This window comes from Kogia breviceps, chromosome 14 (genome assembly GCF_026419965.1).
Source record: "Kogia breviceps isolate mKogBre1 chromosome 14, mKogBre1 haplotype 1, whole genome shotgun sequence".
Taxonomy (NCBI): Eukaryota; Metazoa; Chordata; class Mammalia; order Artiodactyla; family Physeteridae; genus Kogia; species Kogia breviceps.
The window spans coordinates 87,981,540-87,995,136 of NC_081323.1; the positions used below are offsets into that span (position 1 = coordinate 87,981,540).

The 13,597-nt window shown below is 54.9% G+C and overlaps 1 protein-coding gene across 6 annotated transcripts in view; it reads right to left on the bottom strand.

The window, feature by feature from the left end:
- SDK1 (sidekick cell adhesion molecule 1) overlaps positions 1 to 13,597 on the bottom strand; it is a 786,274-nt gene that overhangs the window by 12,331 nt on the left and 760,346 nt on the right. For 5 of the 6 annotated variants that reach the window (XM_067012701.1, XM_067012698.1, XM_067012699.1 and 2 more), the window contains 4 exons: positions 12,599 to 12,763; positions 9,503 to 9,640; positions 6,998 to 7,118; positions 6,273 to 6,402 (listed from right to left, as the gene is read on the bottom strand). In XM_067012701.1, coding sequence (XP_066868802.1) covers positions 6,273 to 6,402; positions 6,998 to 7,118; positions 9,503 to 9,640; positions 12,599 to 12,763 — 554 coding nt within the window. Of the gene's footprint in view, positions 1 to 6,272; positions 6,403 to 6,997; positions 7,119 to 9,502; positions 9,641 to 9,837; positions 9,923 to 12,598; positions 12,764 to 13,597 lie in introns of those variants that run through there. The other variant, XM_067012702.1, reaches the window with a different exon arrangement.

Consider the following 13,597-nt stretch of genomic DNA (forward strand, 5'->3'; position numbering starts at 1 on the left):
AATAGAGAAAATGCAAGAAACATTTAACAAGGACCTAGAAGAACTAAAGAGGAAACAAGCAATGATGAACAACACAATAAATGAAATTAAAAATACTCTAGAAGGAATCAGTAGCAAAATAACTGAGGCAGAAGAACAGATAAGTGACCTGGAAGATAAAGTAGTGGAAATAACTACTGCAGAGCAGAATAAAGAAAAAAGAATGAAAAGAACTGAGGACAGTCTCAGAGACCTCTGGGACAACATTAAACACACCAACATTCGAATTATAGGGGTCCCAGAAGAAGAAGAGAAAAAGGAAGGGACTGAGAAAATATTTGAAGAGATTATAGTTGAAAACTTCCCTAATATGGGAAAGGAAATAGTTAATCAAGTCCAGGAAGCACAGAGAGTCCCATACAGGAGAAATCCAAGGAGAAACACACCAAGACACATATTAATCAAACTATCAAAAATTAAATACAAAGAAAACATATTAAAAGCAGCAAGGGAAAAACAGCAAATAACACACAAGGGAATCCCCATAAGGTTAACAGCTGATCTTTCAGCAGAAACTCTGCAAGCCAGAAGGGAGTGGCAGGACATATTTAAAGTGACGAAGGAGAAAAACCTGCAACCAAGATTACTCTACCCAGCAAGGATCTCATTCAGATTTGATGGTGAAATTAAAACCTTTACAGACAAGCAAAAGCTGAGAGAATTCAGCACCACCAGACCAGCTTTACAACAAATGCCAAAGGAACTTCTCTAGGCAAGAAAGACAAGAGAAGGAAAAGACCTACAATAACAAACCCAAAACAATTAAGTAAATGGGAATAGGAACATACATATCGATAATTATCTTAAATGTAAATGGATTAAATGCTCCCACCAAAAGACACAGACTGGCTGAATGGATACAAAAACAAGACCCGTATATATGCTGTCTACAAGAGACCCACTTCAGACCTAGGCACACATACAGACTGAAAGTGAGGGGATGGAAAAAGATATTCCATGAAAATGGAAATCAGAAGAAATCTGGAGTAGCAATTCTCATATCAGACAAAATAGACTTTAAAATAAAGACTATAACAAGAGACAAAGAATGACACTACATAATGATCAAGGGATCGACCCAAGAAGAAAATATAACAATTGTAAATATTTATGCACCCAACATAGGAGCACCTCAATACATAAGGCAAATACTAACAGCCCTAAAAGGGGAAATCGACAGTAACACAATCATAGTAGGGGACTTTAACAAAGAACTGAAGGAGACCATGTGTAAAGAATTAAAGTATGCTGACACTACCACACCAAGTAGAAAATATCAATAAAGAGACAGAAATGACTTAAAAAGAACCTAATGAGAAGTTCTGGAGTTGAAAAATACCATAACTAAAATAAAAAAATTCACTAGGGGGACTCAATGGTAGATTTGAGCTGACAGAGGAAAAACTCAGTGCACTTGAAGATAGAATGATAGAGATTATGCAATCTGAAAAACAAACAGAAAAAAGAATAAGAAAAAAAAAAGAACAGAGCGCCCAACGAATGTGAGAACGCACCGAGTGTACCAACATAAGCATAGTGAGAGTACCAGGATGAGAAGAGAAAGAAAGAAGCAGAGAAATTACTGGAAGTAATAATGACTTAAAACATCCCAAATTTGGTAGAAAAAAGTCTACACATCTGACAAGCTCAATAAACCACAAGTAAGATAAATGGAACAAGATTCACACCCAGACACATCATAGTTAAAATTCTGCAAGACAAAGACAAAAAGAAACTCTTGAAGTCAGCAAGAGAAAAATGACTTACCCAGTACAACAGATCTCAAATAATATTAACAGCTGACTTCTAATCAGAAAAAAATGGAGGACAGAAGACAATGGGGTCACACATTCAAAGTGTTGAAAGAAAACCGTCAACCAAGAATCTTATATTCAACAAACTATTTTCAAAATGAAGGTGAAATAAAGACATTCTGAGATAAACAAAAACAGAAAAATTCATTGCTAGCTGACCTGCCTCACAGGAAACACTAAGGGAAGATTGTCAGGTTGAAAGCAAGTGACACCAGAGAGTAATTCAAATCCACATGAAAAAACAAAAAGTACCAACAAAGGTAATTACATAGGGAATTATAAAAGACAGTATAATTACCTATTTGCTCTCCTTTCTTCTCTTATCTGATTTAAATAGCAATTTCATAAAATAATATGTATATAATTGTATTGTTAGGCCTATAATATATAGAAATGTAACATACTTAACAATAGCTGTGCAAAGAGGCATAAAGAAATGAGGAGAACCAGAAATAGTAAATAAAAAGGTTAAAATGGTAAACTCTAAATAGATACTTGCTCACCTTTCTTCTCTCAACTTCTTTAAAAGACACAAAATTCTATCAAATGATACCTATAAAAATGCAATCTTGGGGCTTCCCTGGTGGCGCAGTGGTTGAGAATCCGCCTGCCGATGCAGGGGACGCGGGTTCGTGCCCCGGTCTGGGAAGATCCCACATACTGCGGAGCGGCTGGGCCCGTGAGCCGTGGCCGCTGAGCCTGCGCGTCCAGAGCCTGCACTCTGCAAAGGGAGAGGCCACAACAGTGAGAGGCCCGTGTACCACAAAAAAATAAAAAAAAATAAAAATGCAATCTTGGGTTTGCCACATATATGGACACAATATGTATAATAATAACACAAAGAGGGGAGGAGGGAATCGATCTATACAGAAATATAGAGATTTAGTATAAATCTGAAGCAAATACCGATACAAGGGCAATCACCATAAACAATAACTGAAAAAATATATAGTAAAAGCAAAACAAGGGAGTTAAAATGGTACTCTAGAAAATATCCACTCAAAAGAGAAGATGACAGCGAAGGAAAAATAGAGAAATAGAGATACGAGACTTACAGAAGGCAAACACCCAAACGGCAGATGTAAATTCTGCCTTAGCAGTAATTACATTAAATGTGAATGGATTAAACAACCTGGTGAACAGGTAGAGACTGACAGAAAGAATAAAGTAACATGATCCAACTATATGCTGCGTGCGAGAGACACATTTTAGATCCAAAGATTCAAATAGGTTGAAAGTGAAAGGATGGAAATGATACACTGTGAACGGGAACCAAAAGAGAATTGGAGTTGGCTGTACTAGTATCAGACCAAAGCGACTTTAAGACAAAATCGTTACTAGAGACAAAGAGGGACACTCTGTACTAATAAAAAGGGTCTGTCCATCACGAAGATACAACAGTTATAAACATACATGCACCTAAAAACAGAGCCTGCAAATACGTGAAATTAAAACTGACAGAAATGAAGTGAGAAATAGACAATGTTAACAATAATAGTTGGAGAACTCGATACAGCAGATGGCAGAAGATCACGAGTGTGGAAGACTTGAACAGCACTATAAATCAACCACGCATGACAGACACACACGAAACTCACCACACAGCAACAGCAGAGCAGCACACCCTTTTCAAGTGAATTCTTGCAGCACAGACCCGATGCTATGCCGTAAAACAAGACTCAATAAATTTGAAAGGACTGAAAATATACAAAGTATGTTCCTTGACCACAGTGGAATAAAATTAAAAATCAGTAACAGAAGATGATTTGAGAAGCTCATAAATCTGAGGAAACGAAAACACACCCACCTAAATAACCAATATGGCGAATGGGTGACTCGTGTGGTATGTGAATTACATCTCAATCTGGTTGTTTAAAAGATGTGCTTCAAAGGAAATGTTCCCATTGGAGGTGGCACTTCCAAGATCCCTCTGTTGGGATCCCATGCACCTGCCTGCAATTCTCCCAAGTCACAAGGCTCAGTGTCGGGACCCAGCAAGATTAGAGAGCACAGAATTCTGGAAGAAAGATGGCCTCACCCTATCTACCTGAGAACCCAGGAGCAGACAGAGAGCCCAGATACGCGAGCTCTTAGCCTGGACTCCACGGGGCCTTCGCTGGAGGCGAGTACCACAGGCTTCAGGGAGGCCTGGAGCCCCAGATTCAAGGTGAAACTCCTGGGTGGAGAGAGCATCCACACCTTTGATCAACTTTCTTGAACCAAAAAGCATCTGTGGGAATCACAGAAGGAACCCCTTCCTCCAGGCACAGGGCTTGCCAAGGCCCCTCCTTCACTCAGCCACGCGTCCCGGGGCTACGGCAGCTCAGCCCTGCACAGCAGGTCTGGCAGGAGAGATGGACCTGCGAGCCCGAGGTCCATCAGTCTTCTAGGGAAGACGTTCAAAAGCCTCGTCAAGTCTCGTCTCTCTGATCTATGACGTGAGGATCCGAACAGCCTCCTTGCAGGATGTACTGTGGATGCCACGTCCCTCTCCCCTCCTCCCCCTGCCGTCCTCCCTTCCTCCCTCCCTGCCTTCTTCCTGCACGTGTGTACACGTGTATGTACTTAGGAACGCGCGTACGTGTGCACGTATGCACGTGTGTATGTGCCTAGCTCCGTGCCTGCAAGCATTTAATAATCCTCCGTGCAAATCAGCTGAATCTGAATCTCCAAACACCCGCATGTGTGAGAGGAGAAACAGACTGAATGCCTCCTATCAACCCATTCTGAGAATGCTTTCATGAACAGAGTCCAGAATTGATGAATCCGGTCCTGGCAGCGCTGGGAATGGCCACAGGCGCCTGGGAGGTGGGCTGCAGGAGATGGTGAGGGCGGGGGTCAGTAAAGCTCTGGACACATTCGGGGGGCGGGGGGGTGGGTGTGTGTCCAGCCTCAGCACCTGCATGTGGGGTGACCTTGGCCTCAGGCTTGTGTGTGAACAAGGACGAGAACCGCTCTACCTCGCAGGGCTGGTGTGAGCGTTGAACGAGCGTGCCCGGACCAGAGCAGGCGAGCTCAGTTAGCGCCCAGCACACGCGGAACCGTGAGGAGCGCAGCCCGCAGGGCTGATGCCTGGTCACTGTGAACGTCATCCATGAGGCTGACGGTCTAAGAGCAGCAGGCCCAGGAATCAAGGACGGATCAAGGCAGGTGCTGGTGACTGTCTCTAATTGCTGACCCAGAACGTGCTGGACGGCGGACCTGCCCCTTCCCAACGTGCCGCTTTGGGTACAAGCTGCGGCTTCCTTATCAGGAAGAGGCAGGTCAGTGTCTGCAGCTTTTCACTTGAGAATCTAAAGCCCCTGCACTTTAGACAGATGCTCCTTCTCAACATCTGCAGTGCTGCTTGCTGTTTTCCCCGTGCCCACGGCTGCGGTACCGACGGGGGGCCCGGCGTCCTTGTCAACAGAGCACGTGAGGCCGACCGAGCGAGCTGGTGCCGCCCTGCCGTCCCCCGGCTGTCCCCGTCCCACTGTGAGCTCATACACAAGCCACAATTTAAAGGAAGCCATTTTACTGAGCCTCAGGGCTCAATATAACCGTGAATTCAGATCAGAATGAAGGTGAGACTTATTTTAGATTAAATATTGATTTAGAGTATGAACGCCAAGGGGTGGGGCGGGCCTGCCTGTCCATCAAGGAGCTTGGTGAATTTCATCCCTGCCAGGGCTCAGCACCTCTGAAACCAAACAGTCTAGGACTGCGCGGGCCCCAGCTCTCTACCGGCTGCTTCAACCGGTTCTGCTCGGGAACGTGAGAGACTGACTGCGGCGCTCGCGGGGGAAGCGGAGCCCCTCCCGGAACCGCCGCCGGGGATGCCGCCTGCTCGCCCCCGACGGAGGCCTCACCCAGGGCCCACCCAGCTCCACGGAGAGCGCCAGGCGCGACGGGGGCCTGAGACGTGCAGGGCAGAGTCCTGGGCGTCTCGGCTGGAGGCGGACAGCCCCTCGGGCCAGGGTCTCGCTGGTCCCAGGGCTCCCGTCCTGCTCACCTGACCCAGTTAACCGACGCGGCGACGCTGTGACCGAAGCCCCCTCTTCGGCACAAGGAGGCAAGCGGGGGGGCTGGCGGGAGGGGAAGCCAACGCCCGGGGCAGGGGCCCTGGCTTGTACCAGTCGGGCAGGCTCGGGGCCCCCCGGACCCAGCCGGGGTCTGGAGGCCACCAAGCTCCACGGTGACCTCCAGAAAACTCCGGTCTCTTTCTGAAAACAGAATGGAACGAGGATGGTTTGCGGCGCCGACCTCCACTTTGCGCGAGTGACTGACCTAGGCGCCAGCCTCGAGCCAGGGACCCGGAGCCAGAGACGAGCGAGGACCTTCCTCGTCCGGGGAGGGGAGCCGCTTGTCCCCAGCTCTGCCTGCCCCGTGCGGTCGCGGGGCCCCTGGGGAGGGCGGGGGCCCCGCGTAACAGGCACCCACCTCAGACTCCACGGCGTCCCCCGACTTCTCCTGCAGGGCCCCGCCCTCGGTCAGCGCGGCACCGTTGTACTTGTTGCAGATGTCCTCATCTGAGTAGTGTAGCCCGCCGGGGCTCGGCCGAGGCGGGGACCTGGGCGGGACGGGGACACCAGTTACCCCCCCACTGAGGCCTCCCGACCCACCCTCTGGCCTGCTTCGAGGCTGAGCGGGAGAAATCCGCCGCCTCCGGCACCATTTCGGCCCCCAGTGCAAACAATTCGCAGTCCCCCTGCACCTTCGCATGACGCCTGCCCCATCTGGGGCCGGGAGATCTCCTGAGACCGTGTCCCTGCACCCGAGACCTGCCCTCTCTTTCTGTCTCTGGAAATGTCTTTAAAACACCCCTGGGGCTTCCCTGGTGGCGCAGCGGTTGAGAGTCCGCCTGCCGATGCAGGGGACGCGGGTTCGTGCCCCGGTCCGGGAGGATCCCATGTGCCGCGGAGCGGCTGGGCCCGTGAGCCGTGGCCGCTGAGCCTGCGCGTCCGGAGCCTGTGCTCCGCAACGGGAGAGGCCGCAGCGGTGAGAGGCCCGCGTACTGCCAAAAAAAAAAAAAAAAATCCCTAACTCCCCACCACCCTGACCCCCCGGCTGGGCGCTGCCCCACTGGGGGGCCCGTGGGCGTGGGCCCGGCCGAGCGGGTCCTCAGGTGGAGGCAGCAGCGGGGGCTGGAGCTGTTGCAGCCCTACCTGGTCCCGTTCTTCTTCGAGAAGGTGTTCTTCACGTTGAGGTGGCGGCTGCTGAGCTCCAAGGTGGCAAATCCCCCGTTGTCCAGGGTCACGGACTCCTCCATGTTGGAGATGCTCTTCCCTAAAGCCGGGCGGGGAGACGAGCACAGAGGCTTCAGTAAGTCGCTCCCCGACGGCCCGCTGGACGGAGCCCAGGGCCGGGCCGGCCTGCCTCAGCCAGCCAGGCAGGCAGTCAGGCTGGGGAGAGAGGCTGCGTGTCAATCCTGCAGCAAAATGACGTTAGTAGTCTGGTGTTTGTTTTGCTTGACACCAGAATACGAGTATTTTGATCAGTATTTTACTAAAGAGTACTCAGAATACGTGAACTTTTTAAACCATTGAGGAAATTAAATATTCAATAAACTTCAAAATAAAAGCCTCAGAGTCATAGAGCAAAACAGTAAGTGGAGAGTAAGCGGATAAGGGGTGATGGCTGAAGGGTGCAGGTTTCTTTCTGCGGTGGTGAAAATGCTCCAGAGTTGACTGTGCTGATGGTCACACGTGTCTGTGAACGTAACTGAAAACCCCTTAAAGTAAGTTTATAAATACATATCAAAACATATTCTAAAATACACGAGCCGGCCAAAGTTACAAGTAACCCGAGGACACGAAGAGGTCCTGGTGGCGCCGACCTCGTTTGGCCTGAGAGCCGGTGTCCTCACGGCTGTCCCTCTGCTTGGGCCCGTCTACCCCCCTTTTCCCTCCCCCACCTTGGGAGCCCGTCCCCCGGCCGTCTTCCTGACTCCTCACTGCCCCCCTCCTTCAGACCACAGCTCAAGGGTCGTGAGACCACAGGGAACTTTCGGACCCTGAAGTCTTCGCCCCGTGTTTTTTCTCTCCATGGTGCCGTCACCACGTCTGCATTTTCCCCGTGCTGGCTTGTTCCCTGCAGCCTGTCTGTCCTCCTTACCAGACTCGAAGCTCTTGGAGCACAGACCCAGTTATGCTCTTCGTTACATGCCAGCCCCCGGGACGCCGCCCGAGCACACACCAGGGGCTCCGTGTGTGTTTGTAAAATTCATCAGCCTTTCTAAACCGCAAGGGTCCTCTCTGCTGGGGACCCCACAGCCCTCACCTCACCTGAGTGTTCTACTCGTGTGCAACGGGAAAAAGCCAGCAGAACACCGAGAGTGGTGAATGAGAGATGAAGTCGCTTGCGAGTAGGGATGTGGGCCGGTGGGAGGAGAGCAGGAGGGTTAGAACGAGGCTGCAGCAGCGAAGGTTTAGCTTCCGTGAGTCTCCCGGGCAGGCAGGGAGACGTTCTGGTAGACAAGTGTTTCTTTTTCTTTTTTTTTTTCCCCCTGGGCTTCAATGATGACGTTACATTAATGCTCCAGGGTGAGGCTGAGTGTCAGAGGCTGCAAGTCAGATCGGACTTCTCAGGTCCGTTTCCCAGATGGAGAAGAAGAGTGAAAGCGGGGAAATTTTCTCTGCGCCAGACACAGGATTCTGTAATAGCATTAACTCAGTAAAATGACGTGCCATTCGTACACTGTAAATCCCGCAGGAGTAAAATCTGATTTCTGAACACTTGTTAGAAGTGAATTGATACAGAAGAAAATAAATCCTTTCTTGGAGGGATGAATGGCTTAACGTTACAAAAGCAAATGGCAGGCACTTTCGGTGCCCGGTTTTATGAACCCTTTTGGTGCCGTGACAATGGTGCCGGGGGCTGGGGTCGGGGGGGGGGATCTGCTGGCCCCCGCTTCACAGAGGTACCAGAGTGTTTCCAGCACCCCCCGTGAGGTTCCCTCACGGACCTTCGCTGCTTACACTTCTCCACTAAGAACACCCACCATCCTGCCTTCTAGAAACATCCATTCGTTAGGTTGTTCCTGACCTTCCTGTAAACGAAGTCACACTATATGTGCCCTTTTGTGGCCGGCTTTGCCCAAGTTTATTCATTTCTCTAATGATGGTGATTCCTTTAGCAACGGACGCTTACTAAGCACCTACCACACGCCACGCCGGGCTGTGCTGGGAACGCCGGGGGCCCGGCCCACAGAGGGCTCCGAGTGAGAGGGCCCGGGCCACAGACGCCATTCTGTCCCGTCCCCGAGCCACACCGCGACGCCTGGGACGCGCCCCGTTCACTGTTCTCGTGATGGTGGGGCGCGCGACTTCTCGATCTGTTTCGCGCTTTCCACTCTTTAATCACCGCTTAACAAAACACTCCTGCGTCTGAGCAACAGTGCAGACGAGGAAACAGACGTACAGAGGCCAAATGGCCCAAAGGACCCACGGCCCACTTGAGGGCAGAGCTGGAGCAGGATATCTGGTGGCCGAGGCCCGGAGCTCCCGTCCCCCCCCCGCAGCCGCGGCCCCCGAAGGGACGTCTGTTGTGCCTGTTTCAGCGAATGAAATGGAACGTGGATGTGGGCACCCCGGATCCAGGAGGGAAACCCCGAACGGTTCAGCTCCCGAGTTGCCCCGCGGGGAGACAGGGAAAGGCGGGCGCCGTCCCACCTGGGCCGCAGCTCCCGTGCCTCTTGTTCTGGCCGCGCAGGACCAGGGCGAACACCACGGGCAGGACGGCCAGCAGGCTGCACAGCGCCACCACCAGGACGAACCACCAGCGCTCGTAGAACGGGCTCTCCGCCTGAGCTGAGGGCGACACGGCACGCGGACACGGTCACGCGGGACACAGGCCCGGTCCCTGCGGTGAACGGGGGAGGGGGCCACTCGAGGGGCAGCCCCGGGCACGGCTGTCGCCAGCAGACGGACCCAGGGACAAGGCTGCGGTTCCACCGTCTCTTTGGGGCCCGGGGTCCTGTCCCCCCGCCCCCCCCCCCTTCTCCGCGCTGCTCCCGCCCCAGACGCTTCACTGTCCTGGACCGTGGCCATCGTGCTTATATTCTCTCGATTTCATCTGCTTACAGATGTTGTCTGGGTTAAAGGGAGGGAGGAACAAAAGTGCCCGGGTTTGCTCGTCTCTCCCAGGGCCGGGGCTTCCCTCCCAGACAGCCCCCCAGTCCCCTGGCTATACCTCCATTCCCGCTGCCACCCCCGGGCCACCACCGCCACCCTGGCCACCGGAACCACTGTCAACTGTGTCGCCTCTTCCTGGTGTGCTCAAAACCCCTGGCATCACAGAGAGCGATCTCGGGTGGGAAGTCGGCCCCTCCTAAAGGCCTCAGTGCTGCCCCTACTGGCCTCGGGGTGCGGTCAGTCTGAGCCTGGGAACCCCGAGACCCGAGCCCTGCCCGTGCCGGGCGCTGGCCCCTTCCACGCCTGCCCAGAAGCCTCTGCTCGCACCCTCCGGCGGGGTGCGCCTGCCTGACTACCTGTCGGCCGCCTCCGCCGCACCAGGGCCCCCAGCCCCGGAGGCTGGGCTGTGTTTTATTTATTTCGATCCTCCAGCAAAACTGAGCCGAACAACGGGGCCCCCCTTAGATAACGATTTCCCAGAACGAACGGAAAAGGTTTCACTTGAAAGTTGCTTTGAAGAAGGATCGTCCTCCTCATGTCTTACTCTGTTTACTAGGACGAGAAAAATGGGAGTTGCTTCTCGGTAGGTGTCGGATGGCCCTGGGGTCCCACGAGCTTCCCTGTTTCGGGGCATCGGACGTGAGGGACGGAACAGGAAGCCCATTACAGGTGGAGGCCAAGGTCTGGCTCCAGGAGCAGAAACCCCCAGAAAAGACCGCTCCCTTATGCTAAATACCTCACTGGACGGATGCGAAGCGTGTGCACCCTGCGAGCGAGGGGGCGCCCGCTCTGGATCGTGTAACAGCACAGGGAGGCTTGACGGATGGCAGCACTTTAAATGCAAAATACATGAGCTGGCTGCCAGGCTGTGCATTGAGTCTTCCATCTGATAAGGCCCACACATCCAAGCCGACCGCTGGGTGCTCAGTGGCACCGAGCAGGCCTGGGCTGGGCTACAGGACCCCGGCCCCGGCTCCGGCTCCCCACCCCCGGTCTGCACAGCGGGGCCTGAGGGGTGCCGGCAGGTGACGGCCTGCTGGCTTCTCGAAACCACGAGACGAGCGGACTGCCGACCAGCTGGCAGCCGAGGCCGGCGCGGGGATGCAACGGATTTCAGAGGAACGGTCCAGCCACGGTGCCCCGTGGCCTCAAGGGCCGGGAACCGCGTGCTTCCGTGGGAACTAGCCTTTGCCACCGGCTACGCGTGTGCGGGATTAAAAGCTCTGTGCATTTGGAATGGCTTTCTAATGATTTCTTGTTCGTGGACCAAGGGAGGCGTATCTTGAGTTGCTGAACTGGGGTGACGGGTGCTGGGGGTTCCTTGTTCTAGTCTCTCTACTTCGGGGTATGTTTACAATTTTCTTAATAAAGAAGAAGGAAGCGAGGAGACTTTGACTTTTCTACGTACTGTTCGTTAAACAAGCGAGTGGCGCCCGGGCCCCTCCTGCAGCCCCTCTCACCGAGCGCCCCTGGGATTCACGTTTCTCCTAGACCAGGGGCCTGGGCGCCCAAGGCGCTACCTTCGTCCAGACTCACTACAGGGAAAGGATGAAGGATGCTTTCAATTTGAACAAGTGCGGTCAGCAGCTTGAACAAATGTGACTGCAGGGAGGGGAAACACACTTGTCTTGCTCGGAAGGAAGAGGCTCTCGTGGCACCTGGCCCGGACTCGACCTGCCCTCTTCTCCAGATCACCTCCAGCGGTCAGCCCTCACTCAACCCCTCTGCGGCCCGGCCCGCACGTAAGGACCGCTGCGGAGCTAGACAATCATCAAGCCCAGACCTGTGCCCCCGGCGATGCAGTTGCTGTCCAGGGTGGGGCCCCGCGTGGCTGCTTCCTAAGCATTCCCGAGGGGTGACCCTAAGGTGCAGGCGGGGTGGAGACCCGCTTCTCACGCGCACCTGGGACCAGCCTCACCTGCCCTGCCCCCGCCAGCTGGTCCTCCCCGGGCTCCTCACCTGCTACTTCCTCTGCCTCGTCCCAGGCTCTCCCTTCCCTGCGGCCGTCTCCCTACACCCTTCAAGACCCAGACCCGGGCCCCCTCCTCCGAGAAGCCCTTCCTGATTTTCGGACAGTCACTTTGACCCCCAGCTGTTACACCCCTGGCCACGCCCCTGGTGACGACAGAGTCTGTCGCCCGCTGACACTCGAGCTCTGGGAAAAGGAGCCTGGCCTCCCCCGTGTCTGCGGCTCCACCCAGAGCAGGGCGGGGGGCGGGCACCTCCAGCTTCCGGCTCAGGGCTCACCAGGGCCCGCGTCGGACCCGACCGCGTGTCAAGGGCTAACACACTCCCCGGTGGCTGCTGGGGGCGATCTTTGCTTTTCAAAACCGGCCCGTGGCTCCACGGTGGGGACGCGTCCCCTCATGGAGGGTCTTGGGCTCCACTTTGCCTGGGAAGCCTCCTCCCCGGGGGGACCCCGGCCGGCCGGAGCTGGGGGCTCCGCGCTCAGGGAGAGACGAGAATTCAGAACGGCCGCAGGACAGCGTGGTCGGGAGCGCGCGGGGCCCGCGCCGTCCCCCCAGCTCCCCGGGAGGCACGCGCCGGTCCTCCTTCCGCCACCGCGGCCCCCGGTCACCCTCCCTGCACCCGAGGGAGGGCCGTCGCCCCGGGATTCCCGGGCAGGGCTCCTACCTGACATGGCAGCGGGGGGGCTGCTGGGCTCCCCGTAGCCCACCTGGTTCACGGCCACCACCCGGAACTCGTAGGTCACTCCTTGCCTGAGCTTGTCCAGGCTGGCGGTGTAGGACGTGGCGCCCCGCGGAATGTCCTTCACAAACATGTCCCACAGGCCTTCATCTGCAGGGCAGCGAGAGCAGAGGTCAGGGCGCCTGCGCGTGGCCGCCCACCCTGCCCGTGGCCGCCCACCCTGCCCTCGGCTCCCAGCTCCCCCCGGGGGGCGGATGTGAGCCGGAGGCTGGGTGAGCCGCGGGGCCGGGGGCACGGGCGCGAGAGGGGCCTCCCCCGGGTGACCAGACTCTGCTGAAGCTGCAAGCTGGGCGGAGCATTTTCCCCAGTGCTCTCCGGGCCCCTGGTTTCTGACCGGATCTCACCTTTGGTGCAGGGTTCCGGCTCCCTACCCGCCTCCTGCCGCGCGTGTCCCTAAGTCCACCTTCCAGACTCACGGAGGACACCCGCTGGCCCAGGGGCGCCTGCGCGCACCAGCCACCGATCGGAGTTCTCAGTCCCACTGCTTTCTAACTGGAAACGACACTCCAGCCGGCGGGTCAAGGAGAAAACCTTGAACAACGCTTCTCCTGCCAGGCGGCTGCCGGCCTGGCGGTGATGCTGTCACGCTGTCCCCCCCACCCCCGCCCGGGGCGGACGCTGCAGTGTGCTGGGCGCAACGTTGCATAACCGCTAACGAACGGGTTGTGTGCTCTCACGGGGTGCAGGCGCACGTGCTCTGGGACCGCCCTGCCCGGGCCTAGTTCCCTCACCCGGGGGCCCCGCCCTAACCTGCCAAACCGAATTCCCCAAGCGCCGCCCTCGAGTTTGAGCATCCTTTGGAAGCGCTGCAGCGTCAAACCTGCCCCAAGCCCGGTACTTACTTAATCTATGCCCAGGTGCTACCGAATACAAAGATAAATTTTTTAAAAAAATATACTGAATTTTGAACAGACACCGACACAC